The sequence below is a fragment of the Schistocerca piceifrons genome, chromosome 2 (genome assembly GCF_021461385.2).
Source record: "Schistocerca piceifrons isolate TAMUIC-IGC-003096 chromosome 2, iqSchPice1.1, whole genome shotgun sequence".
In the NCBI taxonomy this organism is placed as follows: Eukaryota; Metazoa; Arthropoda; class Insecta; order Orthoptera; family Acrididae; genus Schistocerca; species Schistocerca piceifrons.
Window position 1 is genome coordinate 215,513,797 of NC_060139.1, and position 26,727 is coordinate 215,540,523.

Genomic DNA, 26,727 nt, shown 5'->3' on the forward strand with positions numbered 1-26,727 from the left:
GGAACGGATTGAAAAATGGCGGCACACAGGATCGATTCAAAATGTTCCAACCAGGAGATTCCAACCAGGTTCATGCGAGTGAGAGAAGTTGTAGACCTTTTTTAAGGGGCCTGAAGTTAAAATCGTAGCGGATAAGTATTGTGCAAGAACTGAAGGAGCCTGACCTCCAGAAGTGACTGAATTTCAGTTCATGGCTGCTGCGAAATGTTGCTTGTGGTGTTTTGGACCCACTAAGGGTCATCATAAGTGACGAGGCGTCATTCCCCCTGTCTGGTTACATGAATTCCCAAAATAACCGGTGTTGGTCAACAGGAAATCCACAGGCGATCCATCAGGTACCCTTGCATGACGAGAAGATTGGTATGCGGTGTGCCATTTCCGCCACACACAATATAAGGCGAGAAGATAGGGCTTTCAGTCTGTGTTCATGTGTTGACTTTACGGATCGGCTTTACGTGCCGCGTCGGCCGGTGTGGCCGAACGGTTCTAGGCGCTTCAGTCTGGAACCGCTACGGTCGCAGGTTCGAATCTTGCCTCGGGCATGGATGTGTGTGATGTCCTTAGGATAGTTAGATTTAAGTAGTTCTAAGTTCTAGGGGACTGATGACCCCAGATGTTAAGTCCCATAGTGCTCAGAGCCATTTGAACCATTTTTTACGTGCCGCGCTCTGTATTATTCAGTTTCTTTACGTATGTTTATGATAACGACCTAAAAGTATCGCATTTTGCCAATTGCGAAAATATCTCAGGAATCGAAATATTTTGAGTATAGTTTTCGACTGGAGGAAGAAACGCAACTGCATACAACCTATTTCATATTTCATGTTTATAACTACTTTTAGCAACGTATATTTACAAAATACAACTAAACACCAGGTCGTGGTTTCCAGATGCCTTTCCGGCAATTATTGGTCCAACTTGTTTTCGTTCGGGATCACTCTGAAATCTAAACATGTGAAAACCATATTTGCAATAGATAGTGCAGTTCACAGCTAAGCGTCCACCCACATTTATGACGAGTTCTTCAGTACATTTAATTAGGAATCTCTACTCCCATCGTGACTCATGCGTAAACAAATATGAACATACAGTTAAAGTTATAGGAGACAGAGGCATGGACATGATGTCCTACTTCTGCTAGATTTCAGATACACCTTATGATGGGCCTAAGACTCCGAAACCGTAGTAGTGTATAGAGACTTCTGTCGTATAAGACTTCGGTCAATAAAAGAATTTTACAACTGTGATTCGTTTGTTCACTACGAACGTGTTGCAGAACGGTTGTGGATGTCACACAAATAAAAATTTATGTTCTCGGCTTTGTTTCTTAGCGTCGTTCTGTGTGTCGCTGTATGTTGTAGAATGTAGGTGATGGGCTGGCCTGTCTCGCTGTGCAGCTGATCCACGACGTAAAGTGCATGACGCATTGGCGGTCGGGACGAATATGTGTCGTTTACTGTGGGGAAGTCGGGTCGTTCCTCCGGACAAAAGACTAAAACCCGAGCGCTGCGTGGCAGCTGCAACCTTCGCACGGCGCACACAAAGGCTGACTGCGTAAACCGACGAGATAAGCTTTTACGTTCGACAATAGGCGCTGCAACGCGGACGGCCGTCCAGCGCCCACAAAGCAAAAGCGGACGACCGAAGACGGCGAGACTGCTTTCCGTGTCTAACTGCGCGCACGAAGGCCAAGGACCCGCCTCAGCCTGCGCAAAATGACGTCACCGCCGGCTGTGTTCCACCTGAGGACCAGAAGCTCTTCACTTATTCTCTGCATCACATTGAAATTTACATTTTATAGAAAAGAAGTCGCCGTTAAACCAATCCAATAAAGTAAAACACATCGCAAAAGAGTGCAAAATTTTTATACTGAAATTTAGAGCTCTGCAAAGTTAATTGCTGCTAGTGTGTTGTAGAGATAACATTTTCATGGCACTTAGCGTCGGCGCCAAACGATATGTGTCCGAGCGGCAGATGGTTCAAATGGCCCTGAGCACTATGGGATTTGACATCTCAGGTCATCAGTCCCCTAGAACTTAGAACTAGTTAAACCTAACTAACCTAAGGACATTACACACATCCATGCCGGAGGCAGGATTCGAACCTGCGACCGCAGCGGTCGCGCGGTTTCAGACTGAAGAGCCTAGAACCGCTCGGCCACACCGGCCGGCTTCCGAGCGGCAGACATGCGTACAAAATACACTTGTCTTCCGGAAGGTGCACGGGAATTGAAGTGTAAATCAGACTTGGAATGAATAAATAAATGTCATTGAATACGAAAGCGTGGTGTCTGTTCTTTCGGGAAGGACTGGGAAAGGAGAATTGAGAAGGACAGGGGGGAGGAGGGAGGAAAGAGTGGTGGGGAAGGGGAAGGTGAGGGAGACCAAGGAAGGAGCGCAGGGGAAGAGCATGGTCAGAGTTGGAAGAAGTTATAAACATCGCGGCGAAGCACATCATCTGGGACTGGGAGACGTTGGAAATTCCTTACGGAGAGAGAGCGGAGTGTGTGGAGAGAGGGTAGGACACATCGGTAAAGGCGCGGCAGCAGGCGGGGAGCAGAGAGGAAAGGAGACACAAGGGGGGGGGGGGCGAGGGGCATCAACTCGGCGGTTGGTCTAGAGGATATGGATGAGTTCAAGGAAAAGGAGGAGATGTGGGAAGGGGATGAGGTCATAGAGGATCCTCGTGGGGGACAGGAGACGGATACTGTAAGCGAGGCGGAGCACTTGGAGTTCAAGGATTTGGAAGGCATTATAGAATTTAGGAGGGCATCACTGACATAACAAAGGTGGAAGGGTGCAGTCCCCATGTCTGGCCAGACAAGAGTTTCAGGAGACAGAGTCCACTGTGGATCTTGATTTCGGATGGTAAGGAGATGGGGAGTCTAGGTGAGGTGTCCGTCAAGGGTGAGGCCAAGGAATTTCAAGGTGGAGGTAAGTTAGATGGGGCAGTCACAGATAGTCAGGTAGAAGTCACGGAGCCAGAAGGAGGAGGTGGTATGTCGTCTATTGATTGCCTGGGTTTTGAAAGGATTGATTCGAAGGAGGCACTGGTTGCATCAAGCGATAAACTGGGTTTGGAGAGAGCGCTGGGACCACTGAAGGGTAGGCTAGAGGGCAAGGACATCAGCATACTGAAGAGCTGCCGCTGCAGACGCCACCTTCTATGCGGTCGAGTCTCTGGCCCTGGTGGCGCTGCCGCATTAGGGCGTTTGGCTGGTGCCGTTCGGTTTTGGAGGGTGCCCTTTGTAATAGCGACCGCTGGTGGACGGCCGCTACAATCGTGCCGCCAACTTCAGTCTTCGACGGTGGCAGTCATCTGCGTGGTATCGATTGTGCAAAGGTACTACACACTGAATATCTCTTCCAGTAAGGTCTCTCAGTAAAACGGTGGTTGGGTGGTTGCAGCGTGCTGAGAGGAGATTGAATAAGAGAACGAGGAGGAAATAAGATGTCGAGAACGTGTGAGTTAACGTGTCTGGTTCGGAAAGGGAGACCGGACGTCAAGATAACGCATGTTAAGACTGCGTCGTACAGTTGAAAGACCCAGCATACGGATATGACGATGACAAGATTATTAGATTTTGACATGTGCTAAAGCACAGTTTAGGTAATGCGCTATTTTCGGGATCTTTTCATAATATAACTACCGTCTGTATGGTACCACGTTAATGGCATTCTACTTTAGCGTGCAAAACTAACTTTCTCATGTTATGTTACTGCTAAAATAGGAAACCGCTGTAGTATAGTACAGAAGGTAAAAAAAAAAATACGCAGTGAGACGAACAGAAAAGACACTTTAATCACAGGCAATAATTACACTGAAGTCACCGCGGTTCGTGATTGTCATTTGGACTTAACACACTGCTGTGGGCGTGATCCCCATGAACAAAAGAGCATGTTCTACAATGTGCCCCCATGCTGGCTACAAGGCTGGTACTGGTAGGACATTACATTCCTCCACCAGCATGGTTGACGGCTGCCTGGGCCCGTCAGCACTGACATTCGTCTATTGATGACTGGAAACATGTTGCCTAGTCAGACGAGTGTCGTTTCAAATCGGATCGAGCGGATGGACGTGTACGGGTAAGCAGAAATAATGTGTGTGAATTCCTAAGGGACCAAACTGCTGAGGTCATCGGTCCCTAGACTTACACACTACTTAAAGTAACTTACGCTAAGGACAACACACACACCCATGCCCGAGGGAGGACACGAACCTCCGGCGGGAGGGGCCGCGCGGTTCGTGACATGGCGCACGGGTATGGAGACAACCTCGTGAATCCATCGACTCTGCATGTCAGCAGAGGACTCTTCAAGCTGGTGGAGGCTCCGCTATGGTGTGGGGCGTGTGGAGTTGGAGTGATACGGGACTCCTGCCTGATACGTCTAGATACGATTCTGACATGTGACACGTAAGTAAGCATCCTGTCTGATCACTTGCATCCGTTCATGTCCATTGTGCATTCCGACGGACTTGGACAATGCCAGCAGGACAATGCGACACCCCTCACGTACAGAATAGCTACAGAGTGGCTCCAGGAACACTCTTCTGAGTTTAAACATTTCCGCTGGCTACCAAGCTCTCCAGGCATGAACATTATTAAGCATATCTGGCATGCCTTGCAACGTGCTGTTCAGAAGAGGTCTCCACCCCCTCGTAATCTTACAGATTTATGGACAGTACTGGAGGATTCATGGTGTCAATTCCCTCCAGCACTACTTCAGACATTACTCGAGTCCTTGCCACGTCGTGTTGCGGCACTTGTCGCCTGCTCGTGGGAATCCCACACGATATTAGGCAGGTGTGCCAGTTTCTTTGGCTCTTCAGTGTATATACACTGATGTGCAAAACTTAAAGGCGGAAGTAACTTCCGCATGGTGTGTCACTGCCAAGTGACATAGCTCGATGAAGCTTAGACCACGCTAGGAATAATTGCTACAATATAATAGAGAAGACAACTGAAAAGAACGCACAATGAGACGAACAGACAATAGGTACACAGAACAGACAATAGTTACACACTGAACTCACCGCGATTCATGATGCTACCTCCCACATTGTAAAAATCGAGTCATGGGTCTTAACAGAGTGCGTGGTCACCATAGACGGCAGTGTACGCTCGGCAACGTGCTGCCATGCTGGCGACAAGGCTGGTAGTCAGTTCTAGAGGTACGGCAGCCCATTCCTCCACCAGTGCGGTTGACGACTGGTGTATGGTCTTTTGTCCATGTGCACGTGCTGCAATTGAGTCTCCTCAATGCATCTCACGAATGAGTGTTTGATGGGATTTAAGTCGGGGGAACGCGCAGACGTGTCCATTCGCACCATGTCTTGTTGTTCCAGAAGCTCCTCCACCTGCACAGTTCTCTGCTATCACGCATTATAATCCATAAAAATGAAGTCAGCGTCAGATGAACCCCTAAAGAGACGCACACGCAGTGCCAAAATAACGTTGAGTGGTGAGTGTACCATGTTCAAACATTTGGATGACAGTACGCCCATGTAACATTATGCCTTTCCTCACCATAACACCCGGCGCACCAAAACGACCACGTTTGACAACGATACTGGGTGCATTCCGTGTTCCCACCTCTCGCTATATTCGGGTACTTCCAGCATTTTAGCTCAGTAACCGGTGTAACATGTTGACTGGAATACTCGCTTTCAAATTCTGAAGGTGGCAGGGGTAAAATACAGGGAGCGAAAGGCTATTTACAATTTGTACAGAAACCAGATGGCACTTATAAGAGTCGAGGGGCATGAAAGGGCAGCAGCGGTTGGGAAGGGAGTGAGACAGAGTTGTAGCCTGTCCCCGATGTTATTCAATCTGTATATTGAGCAAGCAGTAAAGGAAACAAAAGAAAAATTTAGAGTAGGTATTAAAGTCCATGGAGAAGAAATAAAAACGTTGAGGTTCGCCGATGACATTGTAATTCTGTCAGAGACAGCAAAGGACTTGGAAGAGCAGTTGAACGGAATGGAAAGTGTCTTGAAAGGAGGATGTAAGATGAACATCAACAAAAGCAAAACGAGGATAATGGAATGTAGTCGAATTAAGTCGGGTGATGCTGAGGGAATTAGATTAGGAAATGAGACACTTAAAGTAGTAAAGGAGATTTGTTATTTGGGGAGCAAAATAACTGATGATGGTCGAAGTAGAGAGGATATATAATGTAGACTGGCAATGGCAAGGAAAGCGTTTCTGAAGAACAGAAATTTGTTACCATCGAGTATAGATTTAAGGGTCAGGAAGTCGTTTCTGAAAGTATTTGTATGGAGTGTAGCCATGTATGGAAATGAAACATGGACGATAAATAGTTTGGACAAGAAGAGAATAGAAGCTTTCGAAATGTGGTGCTACAGAGGAACGCTGAAGATTAGATTGGTAGATCACATAACTAATGAGGAGGTATTGAATAGGATTGGGGTGAAGAGGAGTTTGTGGCACAACTAGACAAGAAGAAGGGACCGGTTGGTAGGACATGTTCTGAGGCATCAAGAGATCACAAATTTAGCACTGGAGGGCAGCGTGGAGGGTAAAAATCGTAGAGGGAGGCCAAGAGATGAATACACTAAGCAGATTCAGAAGGATGTAGGTTGCAGTAAGTACTGAGAGATGAAGAAGCTTGCACAGGATAGAGTAGATGGAGAGCTGCATCAAACCAGTCTCAGGACTGAAGACAACAACAACAACAACCGGTGTAACAACTGCGCCAGACACATGTCTTTTATAGGTCTGCCGACCACAGTGCCGTATTCTGCCTGTTTACACATCTCCGTATTTGAATACACATGTATATACCAGTTTCTTTGGCGCTTTAATGTATATGCACACTATAGGGATTTATACGAGGTGTTCAAAAAGTCTCTCCGCAGTGCCGTATGATTGTTAGTCGCGCGTGCCGTATGCCGCAGTGAATATACCGAAATGAAACTCAGTGAAATACAAGTTATTAATTTATTGAATATTCATTTTTACTTACAAATTTTCACATTAAATGTTGAAAGTGACCCCCCTGTTGTTGAATATACAATTCAATTCGTCTAATCATGTTTTCAAATACAAGCTGTAACAGAAGCACCGAGCGGTCTAAGGCGCTGCAGTCATGGGCTGTGCGGCTGGTCCCGGCGGAGGTTCGAGTCCTCTCTTGGGCATGGGTGTGTGTGTTTGTCCTTAGGATAATTTAAGTTAAGTAGTGTGTAAGCTTAGGGACTGATGACCTTAGCAGTTAAGTCCCGAAAGATTTCACACACATTTGAACAGAAGCAGTGAAAGTGGATATTACAGACTTCAGTTCATCGATGGATTACCCTTCTATTTTGTTGAACGAAATTTTTGAACCATTGACAATAACGCAGTCTCTTGCCATGATCAGTATTTTTCAGTTCTTGCACGACTGTCACTTTGTATGCGAACAGTTCCAATTTTTCCTTACAGCTGTGTGGGCCGTTCCGACACTACCATCGATTTCCAGGGCGAGTTTTCTTACTGACTTGTACGGACTCGTGGACATTTTATCGGAAATATCGAGTAGTTCATCCTCAGACAAAACGCTAGGACGACCACTTCTCGATGCATCTGTCATTGAACCCGTACTTCGAAATTTCTTAATCAAACCTCTCACAGCATCGCGATGTGGGAGTGTTGTCTCTGGGAAAACTAAATTAAATGTTTGACGAACTGAAACTGTGTATTTACCGCCAGCTTTGAACACCTCTTCGGCTAAAAACACACATTCTTGAGTGGTTAGCATTTTAACAGTGACAAAACGAAACAAAGGAACAAAGGAACTAAAACCTTCACGTCAGCACGTAACGACACACATCAACGATACTACTAACGCTGGCTGAGATAAACGAAACAGTGGAATGTTGGGGGAGTCCACTTGAAGGGAAGTAACGCAGGCAGGCCAACAATCATACGGCACGCGCGCGGAACAATCATACGGCATTGCGGAGAGACTTTTTGAACACCCCGTATTTTGCAGAGCACAATTTGATAACGGCCACACGGCTGGAATTGCAATAGTGCGAGTAAATAACTATTACCGGCAACCGCGATCACGCTACCATTCAAACAAATTGACATGGCTGTGGACACCAACTACGAGAAGTTAATTAATTTCATTCGCAACATCCTCCTTAAATGAAGTATTGCGCTCGTAAAAGGCCATGCTGTCTGAAAACTTCAGCGATCACTTGGTTTGGTTGTCAGCTGTGAACCCGACAATCGGTGCCATCAATGAGTCTGCAAGGACAGGATTTCATAGTCCGCTATTTACCACAATATAATTCAGCCCACTTGCGCCCTCTGCTTATCAATCTCTGGCTGAATACATGTTTGCTTCAACTTGGTGACATATTTCCATGTGGTGAGCAACCACAACCGGACTGACGAGTCACTGAACAACACATTTCTTTAGCTATGAAAAGCTCGTAATGATTCTTTTTCCGAGATTGCAAAATGTACGGGAAAATAATAAGTGGCTTCTTATGTACCATCAAAAGAATTGAGAATTGGTTCCAGGACAAGCTGTATCAACGACGACTCTATAACCGGATGCCATTAACGTTGGCTCTCACGGTATTATTATTACATAGGCCCTACATACATTTCATGTACGGAATTATTACTTGAAAAGCCTTAACAGACAATTAACACCCAGACGCGTCGCCTGAAGGCCGAAGTAATCTCCGGCGTCCCTGGGCGGCCCACACGCGCAGGCCGCGCCGCTCACACAATGCTCATTGTGAGGATCGCCAGATTAACAGCGCGGGACGCGACGCTTAATTATGCGGCGCCATTGTTGCTGCGGGGATTCCCCCCACCCCCCACCCCACCCCTCCGCGTCCCCCACTCCTGACCGCTGTTGCCGCGCCCACGAACGCCACACTTTTATGTCCGTCTGTCCAGCTCTCGACTACTTGCCTCCGTCCACGCTGCAGAACGATGACGTCATAAGGAAATCGGCGACTCTGCCAATCTGTACCACGGTAATACTCACTCCACAAGACTTCACACACGCCTGACGTCTTTTTGATTTTACACTCAGTATCAAAGACAGCAGGAATTGCTATCGACTATCGTTAGCGTTCGATGTGAGGCGCTGGGGATCGCCGTATTGGATTTCGTAGTTGATAGTTTTCGTATCATAGCTTGCATGTTATCAAAATGTTCCGAAGCAACGACACGCAGCAGACTTATAAGGACACGTCGTTCTTGCTACCATTTTTTATAATTAAACTCCACATAATGAATGTAATGAGGCCTAAGCTACAACATAATAACTGTACTATAATCGCAAACAAAACAAAGTTGACACTCGGCGCGGTGGCTGATGGGAGCGACCGTATGGGATTTCCCATTTACAGTCGCGCCCATCAGCCACCGCGCCGAGTTTCAGTTCTGTTTGCGCGATTTTTACTTCCGTCAGGTCATCGTGATGTAGTGGTTATGAGTGTGGATTTATGAAGTATAAAACAGTTTCCAATGTTCCTCCTTTCTTTCTTTTTTCGCCTTTGCGCTTCTGAAAGATTCTGGGACTTGCTCGTTAATTTAATAGGAATATTTTCTGTATTTGATGCTACGTACAAATAAGAGTGCTCTCTCAGGAGTGAGTTGTCATTGTCAACAATTTACAAATTAAGCAGGGGACACGGAGATGCTAATAAATATTCAAAACACGTTTGGTAACACAAACTACCACTCACTAGGGAACCTCCCCATCGCACCCCCCTCAGATTTAGTTATAAGTTGGCACAGTGGATAGGCCTTGAAAAAGTGAACACAAATCAATCGAGAAAACAGGAAGACGTTGTGTGGAACCAAGGAAAAAATTTAGCAAAATGTACAAAGTGAGAAGTCGATGGGCGACATAGGCAACATCAGGACGTCTATGTTCACTGTAATAAGTTTAGTGTCTGTGTTTTGCGACCGCACTGCAAAACGGTGCGATTAGTAGACGAAAGGACGTGCCTGTCCAATGGGAACCGAAAATATTTGATCGCAAGGTCACATGTCAACCGATTCCTCCACAGGAAAACACTTCTGATATATTCTATACGACACTGGTGACAGATAATAATTGTCTGAAAATAAAAAATTAAACTGTTCACTCAAGGGAAGACTTAAACCCTGGACCTCTCGTTCCACAGCTGCTCACACTAACAGCGGGACCACGGCATTCCTGAGCTCGCTGTTTCCTTGATGTTGCGTATCTTGCACATGGACTACTAAGTTTGTATATTTTGCTTATTTTTTTCATAGTTCCATACAACTTCTTCCTGTTTACTCGATAGATCTGTGTTCAGTTTTTCAAGGCCTATCCACTGTGCCAGCTTATAACTAAATCTGAGGGGGGTGCAATGGGGAGGTTCCCTTGTCAGAATGTAAACCATAGACAATACCGATACATTAGCAAAAGAATTAAAAATTAGCTTCATCTCACATATCTTCAAAGTTTTAATTAAATTTACAAGCTGATTCTGCTAGGACACATCTTTGCCAAACAAGAATGTCTTCAATTAAAGTACATCTTTAGCCGCCAGTGTGACATTCTTCGTCATCTTATTACCCACAAAGTGTGCCAATAACGACGTGTTTTCGAGAGAACCTCAATGTGCTGGTGTTTCGAAACAGTATTTATTCATAGAACGTATGTTAAATGTCCAGCCGCTTTTATTTCATTGCCAGAATGGCTATCCACGCTTTTTAATTACAGACATTCCGGGCCCATTCGGATGCATCTTTTTGACGGAGCCACTCAACCGCATAATTTTGTCGGTCGTTGGTGCGAGAGTCGCTACTGTCTTTCAGTAATATGAACTTATTTCCATTACTTGTGAATCAGTCTTGTGTAATATCACATCGATAGAATTTCGGACTTTCCGCAGGAGTATGGCCGCGCCTACTTCGCCTGACGTAACTACGCGCTGCGAGCTATCTTCACCACGCACCCACCAATGCTTATCATCCTTTGTGTTCGTATCTCTCATGATCAATCACTGTATCTACTGTACGTTGCTTCTGATTGTTTCTCAATTTCCTTTGGGCCTGACGATCTTTATTACTTTATTTCTGATGAACGACCAGCTATCCAGTGGATGGATTTCGTCCCATGCTGTAACAAGACTACCTCCCATTTTAATGCATTACTCCATTAATTATTGCTTGTCTGTTACTGTTTCTGGCTACCAATGTCTCTCAGTATATCACTCATTCTGCCGGAAACACCAGCCTCAGTGTCGTCATCTGATGTTGCCACGATTAGGACACAGGAGCTCTGCTGGTAAGAATTATTTCATCTGCGGATACGGAAGTTGTGTTAGAAAGGTCATCTAATTCATTGTCATTGATCTCACTCGCCTCATCGGTTTTATTTCGGGCACGCTACATTCCCCTGTAAATGCACAAGCATTTTTTAAACATATTTTGGTCGTCAGGTTCTTACTTGCATTTAAAAATGTCGGCTAATCCGAACTTAGTTACTTTTTGTGTGGCGAAGGAGGAGAAGATACACTGGGATGGCAAAGAAGTTACCCACCTCCTATATTTAATTTAAGAGAAACGACTGTAGTGCTGGCTACATCAGAAACCGAACAGCTGACTTTCAGAGATCATTCGCGTGAAACATTGATAGCGAAATCGATTCAGGCCTTCATCTACACCTTCGTTATTACTCTGCTATGCATAATAAAGTGCCTGGCAGAGGGTTCAATGAACCACCTTCAAGCTGTCCCTCTACAGTTCCAATCTCGAACGGTGCGCGGGAAAAACGAGCACTTAAATTTTTCTGAGCGAGCCCTGATTTCTGTTGTTTTATCGTGATGATCATTTCTCCCTATGTAGGTGGGTGCCAACAGAATCGGAGGAGAAAACTGGTGATCGAAATTTCATGAGAAGCTCCCGTCGCGAAGAAAAATGCCTTTGTTTTAATGATTGCCACTCCAATTCACGTATCACGTCTGTGGTTCTATCTCCCCTATTTGGCGATAATACAAAACGAGAAGCCCTTCTTTGTACTTTTTCGATGTCATCCGTCAGTCCCACCTGATGCGGATCCCACACCGCACAGCAGTACTCCAGAATAGAGCGGACAAGCGTGGTGTAAGCAGTCTCTGTAGTAGAACTGTTGCATCTTCTAAGTGTTCTGCTCTACCCGCAATACTATCTATGGGATCGTTCCAATTTAGGTTATTTGTAATTGTAATCCTTAAGTATTTAGTTGCATTTACAGCCTTAAGATTTGTGTGACTTATCGTGTAATCGAAATTTAGCGGATTTCTTTTTAGTACTCATGCGAATATCTTCAGACTTTTCCTTATTTAGCGTCGATTACCACTTTTTGCACCATACAGATGTCTTATCTAAATAGTTTTGCAATTCTTTTTGGTCATCTGATGACTTTACAAGACGGTAAACGATACGTAAACTCGTCAACGAAAATCGGTTTCCGACATTCGGGTTCCGCCTTTAGAAGTCGTGTTACATGTAAACGCAGCAACTAAACCCTTGTATTCATTATTGAGCATGTGGACAATGTGGTGTACATTCCAAGTTCTTCTCTTGGAAAGATCACATTTTGGTGGTCATCGATGCTTCATTGCTTGCTTGCGTCGCGATCATGTGCTAACAAGTATGGTTTCTTCCAACGAATGAGTTTTATATCAAATGCAGACGAATGAGTTTTAGATGCTGTTCACTGATGAAATACTACAGTATCTCCTCAACTGAGTCTATGCGGCAGACGATAAGTTGTATGTAGTATATGTACTAGTATGTGCTGTAGAAGTATGTTGAAAATAGGTTAACTGATAGAACAAGAATGAAGTTCTCTGCAGAATCTACGAAGACAGAAAAAAAATGACAAGAAGAAGTTACAGAATGATACAACATATGTTGAGACATCAGGTGATGACTTCGAAAGTACTAAGAACCGTGGAGGGCGAAAACTGCAGGAGAAGACAGAGATTGTAATTCACCCAAGAAATAATTGAGGACGTAGGTTGCAAGTGCTGCCCCGAGGTGAAGAGGTTGACACAAGAGAGGAATTCGTGGTGGGCCGCATCAAACCAGTCAGAAGACAGATGGGTCACAAACAAAACACGCAGGATTGTTCTCCTATATGTCTATTTTCAGTCTTTTGGACTTAACTAATTATTTGAATGGAATGTCTTTTATTGGAGTCTAAAATTATACACAATCAAGTTTACAAAATCTTAGAGTTATAGCAACTGCAAAGCACACATTCATTCCTAGATGTGTACAGCGTCAAAGAGTCACTAAGGCACCTGAAGGAACCTAAAATTCCTTAGTGACTCATGGATACTGTGTACAGTACCTGCAAATTACTGGTTACTCTGCTGCTACTGTAATCCGCATACGTTCAGTGCTTGAACGTCACAGGTAAGCAATGTAAAAAACTCCAGAATTATTTTGCAATAAAATAAATTTAAATAATTCAGCTCTAGCGGATTTCTGCACTTGACGGTAAACAAGTTTTCATAGATCATTTGATCTTGAAATGTCATAGTTTTAGAGAATTATGTGTGATAAATCGCAGAGAAGTTGCAGTAAAGTGGCATACTGTTTTCTGTAAGCCACTCGCTAATGCTGCCCATTATTCTACTGACTAAAAGATGTACAATATAGTCCATATCATTTGCAATGACACCTACTTTGGCTGCCTTTCATGTTTCAACAACGGTAGTACCTTCCACCGGGAAAAAATACATAAAATCGATCGAACATAGGTAAGGAACCGATATCATTATTAAGGTTCCTTTTTTAACTTGTGGATAAAACATTGGAGACTTCGATTCTTGATTGGGACACGAACACTTCTCAAGTGACTTAAATGCAAGGGATAGTACAAAACCTGCTGCTAGAAAAGATCACCAATAACTAGTAACGTAGAGCCGCACACTGGAACGGGGGAATGATCGTGTTTAGGGCCCGCTGTGCAGGCAAGGAATGAGAACGCCGCGTTGGCGAAGCCGCCACTTGGCTGTCAGGACTGCCGGGTGAGTCACCGGCAGTGCGTGAAGGCGTGCGGCGACCTGGACATCGATCCGCTGCCTCGTCACGCAAGGGCGTACCTCATATGGACGCTACTTGTCGAGGCAGATCGTTACTAACGGCGGTAGTTGGTAAAAGTCTGGATGCACTATTGACGATACTGCCGTATGTTGTGAATGATACAAGTCCCTTCTATGCTGTCGAGATGGCTACATATAAGAACCGGTGAACCGCTACCTACATGTAACCGATTCGAAACATGACAGCAGAAGAAATTTTAATCGCTAAAATGCGGCCTCCAGCGGGAGGAGACAAATGAATCTGAAAGTCCCTTTTGCGCGCCACTGAAGCTGGATCAAATATCAAACATTGGCGGTCTTCTTTAAGATTTTTGGAAGGAGTAGATTTTGAGCAAGCAGCACCATTCGCAACACCCGTTCACTCCATGCATACACTACTCTCCATTAGCAATCAACACACTCAGCCGTAACGTATGATACTACATATTAAGAGTTTTCAGACGCCGTTTATTTGGTGTTTCGTGAGATACTTACAATTTTGTTTTCTTATCGCCTCTGTTGAATCAACTCGGAAAAAGACTGATTGCATGCTCTTTCACACGAAGCCCGGCGTCAACTGTAATCGTGTTTAGGCTCACATTACAAAGAAATCGGCCATGCGGGATTAGCCGAGTGGTGAAGGGCGCTAGAGTCATGGGCTGTGCGGCTGATCCTGGCGGAGGTTCGAGTCCTCCCTCGGGCATGGATGTTTGTGTTTGTCCTTAGGATAATTTAGGTTGAGTAGTGTGTAAGCTTGTGGTCAAACTAACTTCATGAGCCCAACCTATTGAAAAACAGTCAATTTAGGAAGACGTGGTATTCTACAGGTCAAGAATATTTATTGTTGAAACTTCCTGGCAGATTAAAACTGTGTGCCGGGCCGAGACTCGAACTCGGGACCTTTGCCTTTCGCGGTCAAGTGCTCTACCATCTGAGCTACCCAAGCACGACTCACGCCCCGTCCTCATAGCTTTACTTCTGCCAGTACTCGTCTCCTACCCTCCAAACTTTACAGAAGCTGTCCTGCGAACCTGGCAGAACTAGCACTCCTGAAAGAAAGGAAATTGCGTAGACATGGCTTAGACATAACCTAGAGGATGTTTCCAGAAGTTTCATATCAGTGCACACTCCGCTGGAGAGTGAAAATCTCGTTCTGGAAACATCCCCCAGGCTGTGGCTAAGCTATGTCTCCGCAATATCCTTTCTTTCAGGAGAGCTAGTTCTGTCAGGTTCGCAGGAGAGCTTCTGTAAAGTTTGGAAGGTAGGAGACGAGGTACTGGCAGAAGTAAAGCTGTGAGGACGGGGCGTGAGTAGTGCTTGGGTAGCTCAGATGGTAGAGCATTTGCCCGCGAAAGGCAAAGGTCCCGAGTTCGAGTCTCGGTCCGGCACACAGTTTTAATCTGCCAGGGAGTTTCATATCAGCGCACACTCCGCTGCAGAGTGAAAATCTCATCCAGGGATATTTATTGTTGCTGATACCATAAGGCGAAAAATAATTAGTATTTCCACCAGTGCCTAATTTCGGGGCTATGACGCCACATAACATAATGCTCCAGGCTTCTCAATTGAGGAGAGATCCAGCGACGTTGCTGACCAAGGTAGGGTTTGGTAAACACGGTAACAAGCAGCAGAAATTCTCACCGTGTCCAGACAAGTTCAAAAATGGATCTGAGCACTGTGGGACTTAACATCTGAGGTCATCAGTCCCCTAGAACTTAGAACTACTTAAACCTAACTAACCTAAGGACATCACACACATCCATGCCCGAGGCAGGATTCTAACCTGCGACCGTAGCAGTCTTACGGTTCCGGACTGAAGCGCCTAGAACCGCACGGCCACCGCGGCCGGCCTCCAGACGAGTCTTCGCTGGTCATCGGGGCCTCGAGTCTCACTGGCTGGAGTAGAATTGTCTTCAGTGATGAGTCTCGCTTCAAACTGAACCCCGAGGACCAGTGAAGACGTGTCTCGAGACACGCCGGACAGCGGTGGGATCCCAACCTGATTGTCGCTGGCCATACGGCCCGACATCCAGGCGTGATGGTCTGGAGTGCCATTTCATTTCTTAGCAGGTTCCCTTTGGTTGTCACCCGCGGCACCCTTACATCACAACGGTACGTCGACGATATTCTGCGCCCCTACGCCCTGTTTCACTATCCTTCGTGGCAGTCGATCCTGGGCTTAAATCTCAGCAAGATAAAGCGCACCCATACACGGCAAGTGTTTCTACTGCTTATCTTCGCATTTGCCAAACCCTACCTCTCCTTCCAGTTGAGAACGTTTCGAGCATTATGGGAAGACCCTCCAACCACCTCGAGATTTTGACGATCTAACGCACCAATTTCTACAGAATTTAGCACGAAATCCCTCAGGACATCCAACAACTCTGTCAATCAATGCCAAGCCGAATAATTGCTTACATAAGAGCCGGAGGTGCACCAACGGTTTATTCATTTGCTCAGCTAGTGAAGCTCTTTCTCTTGAATAAGTCAATTTTTCTAAAATTGTGATCATTTGTTTAGCCGGCCGAAGTGGCCGTGCGGTTAAAGGCGCTGCAGTCTGGAACCGCAAGACCGCTACGGTCGCAGGTTCGAATCCTGCTTCGGGCATGGATGTTTGTGATGTCCTTAGGTTAGTTAGGTTTAACTAGTTCTAAGTTCTAGGGGACTAATGACCTCAGCAGTTGAGTCCCATAGTGCTCAGAGCCATTTGAACCATTTTTTTAATCATTTGTTTGTCTGTAGATGTACAACACTTCTACCGATTTCCACCCCAACTGGGTAATTCCTTTTAATTCCTTCGTGCTGCGTCCTTTTTTTTGTCTTAGGTGGTAAGTAGAAAGGACACTGTGTGTCACGAATGAGCAGTGTACGGTGATTTGCCGGCCCTTGCGGCCGAGCGGTTCTAGGCGCTTCAGTCTGGAACCGCGCTGCTGCTATGGTCGTAGGTTCGAATCGTGCCTCGGGCATGGATGTGTGTGATGTCCTTAGGTTAATTAGGTTTAAGTAGTTCTAAGTCTAGGGAACTGATGACCTCAGATGATATGTCCAATAGTGCTTAGAGTCATTTGAACTATTTGTATGGTGATTTGGGACTTAAGGCAGTTCAGTTTTGACGTCGCTTGTATTTGCAAATGCAATAATATGTTACTAGAGATCCGTGACACTAATAAAGACTAAAGATGGTTGGTGTGACACCGAAACAGTTTATGCAGTGCAAAGAATGTGAAATTTTGAATTGAAAAGTGAGTTTAGTGATTGTTATTCCTTTAGACGAGACTGACTGGGGCGCAGTAAGAAGACAGAAGGAATATTGAGGTATAACGTCCCCTTGATGGCGCGGTCGTTAGGCACGGAGCAAATGGATTGGAAAGGAACATGTCGAGGCATCCCGACAATTGTTTAAGAGATTTGTGGAAGTGTGGAAAGCCTATCGTGGTTGCCCAGACAACTATTTGTACCGTCGTCCTCCCATTCAGTGTCCTCTGCCTTACCACTTCTCTCAGTGTCCGCAAATATTGTTTGATAATTGTAGTAAATCACCGCGCTATACACAAAAGCTTTTAATTTTTTATCGTACAGGGTGATTCAAAAAGAATACCACAACTTTAAAAATGTGTATTTAATGAAAGAAACATAATATAACCTTCTGTTATACATCATTACAAAGAGTATTTAAAAAGGTTTTTTTTCCACTCAAAAACAAGTTCAGAGATGTTCAATATGGCCCCCTCCAGACACTCGAGCAATATCAACCCGATACTCCAACTCGTTCCACACTCTCTGTAGCATATCAGGCGTAACAGTTTGGATAGCTGCTGTTATTTCTCGTTTCAAATCATCAATGGTGGCTGGGAGAGGTGGCCGAAACACCATATCCTTAACATACCCCCATAAGAAAAAATCGCAGGGGGTAAGATCAGGGCTTCTTGGAGGCCAGTGATGAAGTGCTCTGTCACGGGCTGCCTGGCGGCCGATCCATCGCCTCGGGTAGTAGACGTTCAGGTAGTTACGGACAGATAAGTGCCAATGTGGTGGCGCTCGATCCTGCTGAAATATGAATTATTGTGCTTCTTGTTCGAGCTGAGGGAACAGCCAATTCTCTAACATCTCCAAATACTGTAGTCCAGTTACAGTAGCACCTTCGAAGAGAAAGGGACCAAAAACTTTATTGGCTGAAATGGCACAGAAAACGTTCACCTTAGGCGAGTCACGTTCATACTGAGTTGTTTCCCGCGGATTCTCAGTGCCCCATATACAGACATTGTGACGGTTGACTTTCCCGTTAGTGTGGAAAGTTGGTTCATCACTAAACACAATCTTTGAAACGAAAGATTCATCTGTTTCCATTTGAGCAAGGATAAAATTACAGAAATCGATTCTTTTAATCTTATCAGCTGCAGACAGTGCTTCAACCAATTTCAGACGATAAGGTTTCATAACTAACCTTTTTCGTAGGGCTGTCCATACAGTTGATTGTGGAATTTGCAGCTCTCTGCTAGCTCTGCGAGTCGATTTTCCTGGGCTGCGAACAAATGCTTGCTGGATGCATGCTACATTTTCATCACTCGTTCTCGGCCGTCCAGAACTTTTCCCTTTGCACAAATACCCATTCTCTGTAAACTGTTTATACCAACGTTTAATACACCACCTATCAGGAGGTTTAACACCATACTTCGTTCGAAATGCACGCTGAACAACTGTCGTCGATTCACTTCTGCCGTACTCAATAACACAAAAGCTTTCTGTTGAGCGGTCGCCATCTTAGCATCAACTGACGCTGACGTCTAGTCAACAGCGCCTCAAGCGAACAAATGTACAACTAAATGAAACTTTATAGCTCCCTTAATTCGCCGACAGATAGTGCTTAGCTTTGCCTTTTGTCGTTGCAGAGTTTTAAATTCCTAAAGTTGTGGTATTCTTTTTGAATCACCCTGTATAATTTCCGCCTGGCAGAATCATGTGCTCAACATTCTTACTCTGAAAATCTCCACTAAAGTCGAGGAAGAATCGTTGAGGAATATTACCTTTCGTGATCTTCAGTATTCTGCACGGGTATCTACGGTTACAAGATTTTAAACATGGCTGAAACAGCAACTGTTGAAATTCTTCACGATAAAGGATGACAGCCTGCAACTGTTTTGGCTGTCATCCTTTATCGTGAAGTATCTACTGTTAGTTTTCGGACGAAGCAAAACAGGTCCATCAGCGTAATTGTAGGAAGACCAGTCTTGTTAGAAATTCACGATATTCTGTCTTCGTTGAAGCTGAGGGTCAAGAAAATAGAGGACATCGCCTCACAGGAAAACAAGACGAAAACCACGCTCATAAAGACGGGTTCCCTTTACCTCTACCGAGCGAGGTGGCGCAGTGGTTAGACACTGGACTCGCATTCGGGAGGACGACGGTTCAATCCCGCGTCCGGCCATCCTGATTTAGGTTTTCCGTGATTTCCCTAAATCGCTCCAGGCAAATGCCGGGATGGTTCCCCTGAAAGGGCACGGCCGACTGCCTTCCCTAATCCGATGAGACCGGTGACCACGCTGTCTGGTCTCCTCCCCCAAACAACCAACCAACCAACCTTTACCTCTTAGTGGGACTGCGAGCTGTTGTACGCTGCTCTCAGTATTGCACAGTGCTTGCCTGCATTTCCGCACCCGCATGGGAAGTAGCGCTTATCTCCACCAGGGGTTTCATAAAGTTGTGGCGCTGCAAAGCTCATATATGACCGGTAAAACTGAGTTTCTACCGTTTTCTCTGGATGTAGTTTAACGTTCAGCTGGTAAACAGATTGTTCATTTAGGTATTAGTTCCATGTAGCCCAATGGAGTGCTATGACAGTCAACAAGACGAAAGTTTTATTATTACGCCTTGAGATAATTGTCCAATAACGAGAAGTGATTTCGGTGAGGGAATGGTCATTACGAATTAAGTAATTACTTACATTTAGTAAAATTTGTATAGTATGTGTCCTTATGATCACGGGGTAGTACACTTTCCGACAGAATGCCTTGGCCAATAGTAGAACCACCACTAGCTACAACTGAATGAAACTAGTATTCGAGTACATGGTGACAACCATATATTCTGGGTTTAGAACAAAGTCATGTCATATTTTTCAAGTCCAATATTTTCGTCTTTCACTCTTAGCTTTACTTCCAGTCAGCAGAACTGCAGTTTGCTGGGTCATACTCAAGTGGAAAATTTCGTGCACTTTTCCAAAACTTGATGTACGGTGTACTAAACATGGTGCCCAACCACATTTTCAAGACATCAGCAACGGTCTGAGAAAATTCGTTCATATTACGAATTTACTGCTATAATGTACACAGCAGTAAGCCATTTGCTGAGACTTGTGCAGCTGTTGCGATGATGCTGGATACGAACTATATTGACTCGAGCACACTCCGCTGCAGAGTGGAAATCTCATATTGACTCTCGCTTGAAATGTTTATATCTATCAGAGGATACTTAAATATTCTGATGGGTGGTTAAGGATGAAACTTTCCACTTGAAAATGTCCTTACCGTCGAAACCGTGCGGATGAAAATGTTGTTTTTCAGACAATTCTGGGAGTATCGATAGGTTATTATGCGTGGCATTGATTCTTTGTGTCGCTGCCTAAGACCCTCCGGTAATTACTGTTCATCTGATCGAAGCTTCATTCGCAAGCCATTACCACTGGCTCCAATGCACACTCTAACGCAAGTTGAGCCCTTCACTCCACCATGCGAGTCAGTCTCTGGGTGAAGGGAACAAGTGGTGAGCAGCACCCTTCAGAGTCTTTATCAATGACCACCTGAGTAGAAATAGGCATTTTAAATTGATAGCATATTACACTTTCCTACAATGAGCATCAAATATTCCAAATAGAATCTAGAAATCATAGGATATACAATAAAATAATAAACAAATACAGTCTGTGACGTCACATAACGAAAACATTAAAAATTAATGTCAATTAATTTTATATTCACAAATTCAGTTACATAATAAAAAGGATTAATAAATAACCAATTTCATAGTTTGCTTCCGAAACTGGTTATGTGAGCTGATCGGGCAGAACATGGAAGTTTATTAAATATCCTTAAGCTGTTGATTAGACGGGAATTCCCTATTCTTGGCAGCCTGTGCCTTGTTGTTTCTAATTTTATTTTGTGTCTAGTGTTATGGTGGTGTATGTCTTTCCTCATTTCAAAATCCGATAGATTAATCACTGTTAATATTTTGAGCTCTATGAATAGTGCCTGGCAGTGTCTAATCTACCAGCATTGCTCATCGTCCATATCATATTCTTTTGAATTTTTCGAATTTTACTGATGTGAGGATAATGTCCCCATATCTGCGGCCCATACTCTACATTGGGCTGAAATTGTTTTGTTACTACGCCACTCAGTTTCAGCGTTAAACAAGAATCTCGAGATAATTTTGCACAGGTATGGTTGATGTGTGTTTCCCAAGTTAACTTGGAGTCTACGTGAATTCCTAGAATTTTAACTGTTTTCACCTCTGCCTCTTATGACAATCCTAGTATAATCTGCTGGTTTTTATCAGGTTACACAGCAGTATATTTGATGAGCACCAAATTAGTGCTGCTTGCATGCCATCTTGAATCATATCTTGAAGAACTAATGTGTTCTTATGCTGAGCTAGCAATGATGCCTCATCGACACGACAAATAACATAATTGGGAACACAGTGAGGTAAATCATAGACTGCAATTATATAAAAAGAAGGGCCCAAGGACAGAACCTTGTGGGACCACTGTTTTAACTTCTTGTAGCTGTCAGTGCCTGTTTCTGACAAACTGTTTCCTATTGTTTAGGTATGATACAATTACTGCCAATGCAGAGTCTTGCACACCATATAATATGAGTTTAGCAAGTTATATATCATGAGAAATACAGTCAAATGCGTTTCTTAAATCACAAAAAAGAAGTGAAACTATTCATTCACAATTGAGAGGGCAGCAGTGGTAGTATTACTTCCCTTGCGCAAGCCAAATTAATTATTAGAATTTAGATTATGTGAATTTAGATTATGTGACTCAAAGTAATTGTTTAGTTAGCTGCAAATGAGAGATTCAAATATTTTGGAGGAAATACGAACCATTGAAACTGGTCAGTAATTTTTGAGATAATGTTTGTCGGCTTTTTTGTTCACTGGTATAACTTTCGATATTATCAGTGTTGTAGGAAATACGCCAAACTCTAAACGTCGACTATTTTAGAAGGAAATATGAAGCGGCCTAACAACCCAGAAGATTTTAACTTTAATTCCACGATATACTGTTAAGTCTTAGAAATTGCACTTCATTGGTCAATTATCAACGCAATGTAAATTCTTGAGAAACCATTTCAGTCAGTGGTCACGGACGGCAGTTTCAATAGACATTACCATCATCAGCTCTAGTGGGCAAACACCCATCGTAGACTGTATCTACTGTCAGTCGCACAAATACTCGTTTATTTCGTCGGCCACTCCAACCAAATGTAGCTTACTCTTGGGTGCACAGGGCGCTTACAATTAAACTTCCGCTACTTGAGAGGGCCCCATGAAAAACTAGTGATCGTAGGATAATGAAACATTGTTGAAACATTTGTAAGGACATGTGGAAGATAAATACTGAATAAACCATTAAAAGAAATACATTTTAATTTCCACATGATAGGGGAACATTTTTTAATTGCGTACCATCTGCCTGTAAGCGCATTAGAGAAACCATTTCACAATTGTTCGACAGCACTTTTCGAACGGTGGACCATGGAATGTTTACCTGTCGTGACAGAACTTGTGCACTGCTTGATGATCGCATATTGTGCCCAGCATTCTTAGCCATGGCAACAGGAACTTCTGCAACAATTTTTGGCGAAATCGGCCTTCGGTCTCTCCCAGGAGCAATTCCCAAAACGACAATTAATTCGACCTTCCGAATCGCATTCTTCAATCACAATGTGGATAGAGGACCTCTCCATATTCCATTAAAGCGTCGATACTGGCGAAGAGCAGCAGTGCTATTGCTGTTGATTTGATAAAACTGCTTTACCAGTGAATCCCTACTCACCTTGTCCAGACCCACGTTGACTGTCTGTCATTGTAATGTACATTGGTGCTTTTTTGTCAATCCTACGACGCCGTACCAGTACCGGCACCTAACGACAAGTCATTACACTAATACTACTAACAACGCAAATCCTGCACTGCACAGTCTCAACATCATTCCTATAAAGTTGCCTACGCATACGGTAAATAGTTTTCCGTCTGCTCTGGCCCAAGTAGCGAAAGTTAATTACGACCACCCTGTAATTTTACAGTTTTTATCATGCGCTGACGACGTGTCTCTGTTTGTGTGTGCAGCAATACGCGGCGAAACGCGGCGGCCAAGACAACCTGCTGGACAACATGAACAAGAAGTACTACTACTACACCCGCACCAAAGGACTCTTCCGCATCTGCTACCCCAAGGAGCGCCCGCCCACAAGTAAGTAGCTGGCCTCGTTTTTAATCGACATACAGTCAGACTAGGCGTGTGTGTATGTACTGTTTATTTATTGGCTGTTGGTCCTACACACAGAATACCTGCTCAGTCTTTAGGGTCAAACTACACAGATGGCAAAAAAGATTCTAAACCGTGTACTCGATACGCTAAGAAATGAATAGGTGGCGCTATCAACGACGATGCAGAAACATAAAGCAGGTTATAAACAAGCGTGTAGCACGTATAGCTCACTCAAGACGTCGTATTGTCTGAAATATTCATTTGTGATCACTGGTTCTCTACAATAGTTTAGCTTTTGATCGTAAAAGTTTCGAACACCCGTTTGCATAGGCCGTTTCTGTTCGTAGCACTCAAAATCCCTAAACAGATATTCGCAGTGCTTTTGTGTGACACGCACAAACAGCGATTTTCATCATATCAACAAACTTTTGAAACGTTCGAAAAACAGGTACCAACATCTGGGTGGTAAAAACTTAAAAAGGTGTCCCTCATACTACTATCCACAATCTGTCAGTGATGCAGAAGTGTTAATTAAGTTTCATTTAAAGTTAGGCACGTGCTATGCTGGCAAATCGTCGATGTTGATTTCGATTTCGTTGTTGGAGTATAAACACCGATAGCCGATAATAATCGATCTCAGAACATCGATATATCTAACATCGATGTTAAGTGATGGATATACAGGGTGTAAACGGTAAATGATTACAAAGTTACACGTTGTTGTTGGTGAAGTCGAGATGAACAAATTAATACATGACAATTGTGGTCTATCAGGCCGGTATACAATACCAAATTGGTCTATAGTAGCCACCTAAGCTAATGCGCATGCGGATCACGCGAGATTTTCAATATCCTCTCGCACTCTTGCGTCATCGTCTTAGACAGCTATTTCGTTAACATGCTTTGCACTTTCCCGTGAGGGTAGTAAAGGAAGAAGACTTTTAAAACTAATTACGTTTACAATTTGATCGAAACTTAACCTAAATAAGGACAGAAGTTTCGTAGTAAGAAAGCCAGTCAGAAAAAAAAACGATGTAATTGCTCATTTTTTGCTGTGAAAATTCACAATATGTTGACGTAAAAAGGACACTTTTTGCGATAAAAAGAAATAAACCCTCGCTGCGCTCATGCATTGTAGCTTAGGAGGCTTTTGTAGGACGGCCTGAGATTCTTTCCTGGCTTGGTAACCACAAATGTCCTGCATCAATTTGTTCGTCTCATCTTCATCAATACCATTGTGATGTTGTAAATAGTTGTCGTTTGTACCCGGCATACAGGTGGGCAAAGTAAAACTGTCCTGGAAAATATTGCATTCGCCTTAAGATAGGCAACCCAACTTACACATCCATGCTGGGAGTATATGATGTAAGTTGGGTTGCCTATCTTTAGTTGCATGAAATATTTTCCAGGGCACTTTTATGGTGCCGACTCTGAAGAACGGCGTGATCGCAACACACAAATACATCTGATGTCATATTTATTAATCAATAAGTATAACTATAGTTAACATTATGTTCTCGCAACGTTTTGCGTACCGATTGTAATGCATTTTATTAGCTATTCGTAGCTCCACTAATAATCCAGATGTAAATTTATTCTTATTGCTCACTCCACAGTTATCGTAACATGGAATTCTCTTCCATTTTCGTAGTGTTTTTCGTAATAACGAAAGTGTCAAAAAGTAACAACCGTTGCCATCGCTTGTCGACGAATACAACGTCCCTCCACTGTCGCATCATATCGTGAAGATGTTCAACGGTACACAGACTGTGACAGAATTAGAGAGAGTTAAAAGTTTGTATCACTCGCAACAATTAAACGACGGAAAACGAAAAAAAATGACACAATAATTATCTTTCAGAGTAACAGACGAGCGAGTAAATTATTCGAATACTGGCAGAACATTTGAGAAACCTTAATTGTGGATATGTTGGCATCCTGTACATATTCGCTTGTAGTGGATGTCGCAAGAAGATTGTTCAACATTCAGAGAAATGATAGGAACGATCATTCGAGCAAAAAAGTGTACTAAACATGGGCTCAAAAATAAATACGGTAAGAGCTATGCACACTTTTTCATCTGCGCTACTGTGAAACATATCTTTTCTACTGAAGAAGGATTCATAGCTCTTAAGATGTCCACTTTGGAGCCCGTGTTTACTGGACCCTTTTTTTGTTTCGTTAGATACCACCAACCCTCAAAATAGGAAACGAAAGGGCTTTCAGTAGTAGAGATTTGTTTCACACTATCGAAGACGAATTGCTCGTAGCTCTTAAGTATAGATTTAAGAGCCCATTTTTACTAGACTGTTTTCCTCCAAACGATCATTCCTGTCTTATCTCGGAATATTGACCATTCCTCCTGGGACAACCGGTATTTACGTAGATCAAACGTAATTCTTGCGTATCATAAAAAGAAAATATGTTCACTTAATTTGAAGTAACATTTTTTAACAGTTGAAAACAAAACATATCAAGCAATACCGGCGCATACTACCTGACACCAGTAAAGCGTGAACTGAATGAGCAATGAATACGCTTAGCTACAACAGTACCCAGTATTCCAGCCTTAGCCGTCACCACATTTGACATGAGCTGTACTGGCACCGTTATGAGACACGTTCACAAACAGATTCGTTTACACGATGAAAAATTTACGCACAATGGTAACAAGTAACCTGGCTTCCTCTTTAACATAGATGCCACACTGTTGCAAGGACTTAATGGTCGATATTCAAACTACGACTCTTAAACGTACGACATCAATATTATATTATATTATATTATCACCGAACATACCTACGAGAGGCGTTTGAAAAGACCGTGCAAAAATAAAAACCACTTACGTGTTTCGGGTAAACCTTTTTTATTTTTCGAGATAGACTTCTTTTAGACTTACACACTTCGTCCAACACTGTTCTAATTTGTTGATCCCTTCCAAATAATAGGAATTGTCCAAGTCTGCAAAATAGCTATTAGTTGCTGCAATCACCTCCTCGTTTGAATAAAATCTTTGTACCGCCATCCATTTCTTCAAATTGGGGAACAAACAGTAGTCCGAGGGAGTCAAGTCTGGAAAATGGGAGGGATGGGAAACGAGTTGGAATCCTATTTGCTTTAATTTTGCAACTACACGTGCTGAAATGTGTGCT

General features: G+C 43.7%; 1 protein-coding gene across 2 annotated transcripts in view; it reads left to right on the forward strand.

The window, feature by feature from the left end:
* Positions 1–26,727, forward strand: part of LOC124776330 — a 319,804-nt gene that overhangs the window by 141,078 nt on the left and 151,999 nt on the right. For both annotated transcript variants that reach the window (XM_047251268.1, XM_047251269.1), the window contains exon 2: positions 23,434–23,557. In XM_047251268.1, coding sequence (XP_047107224.1) covers positions 23,434–23,557 — 124 coding nt within the window. The remainder of the gene's footprint in view (positions 1–23,433; positions 23,558–26,727) is intronic.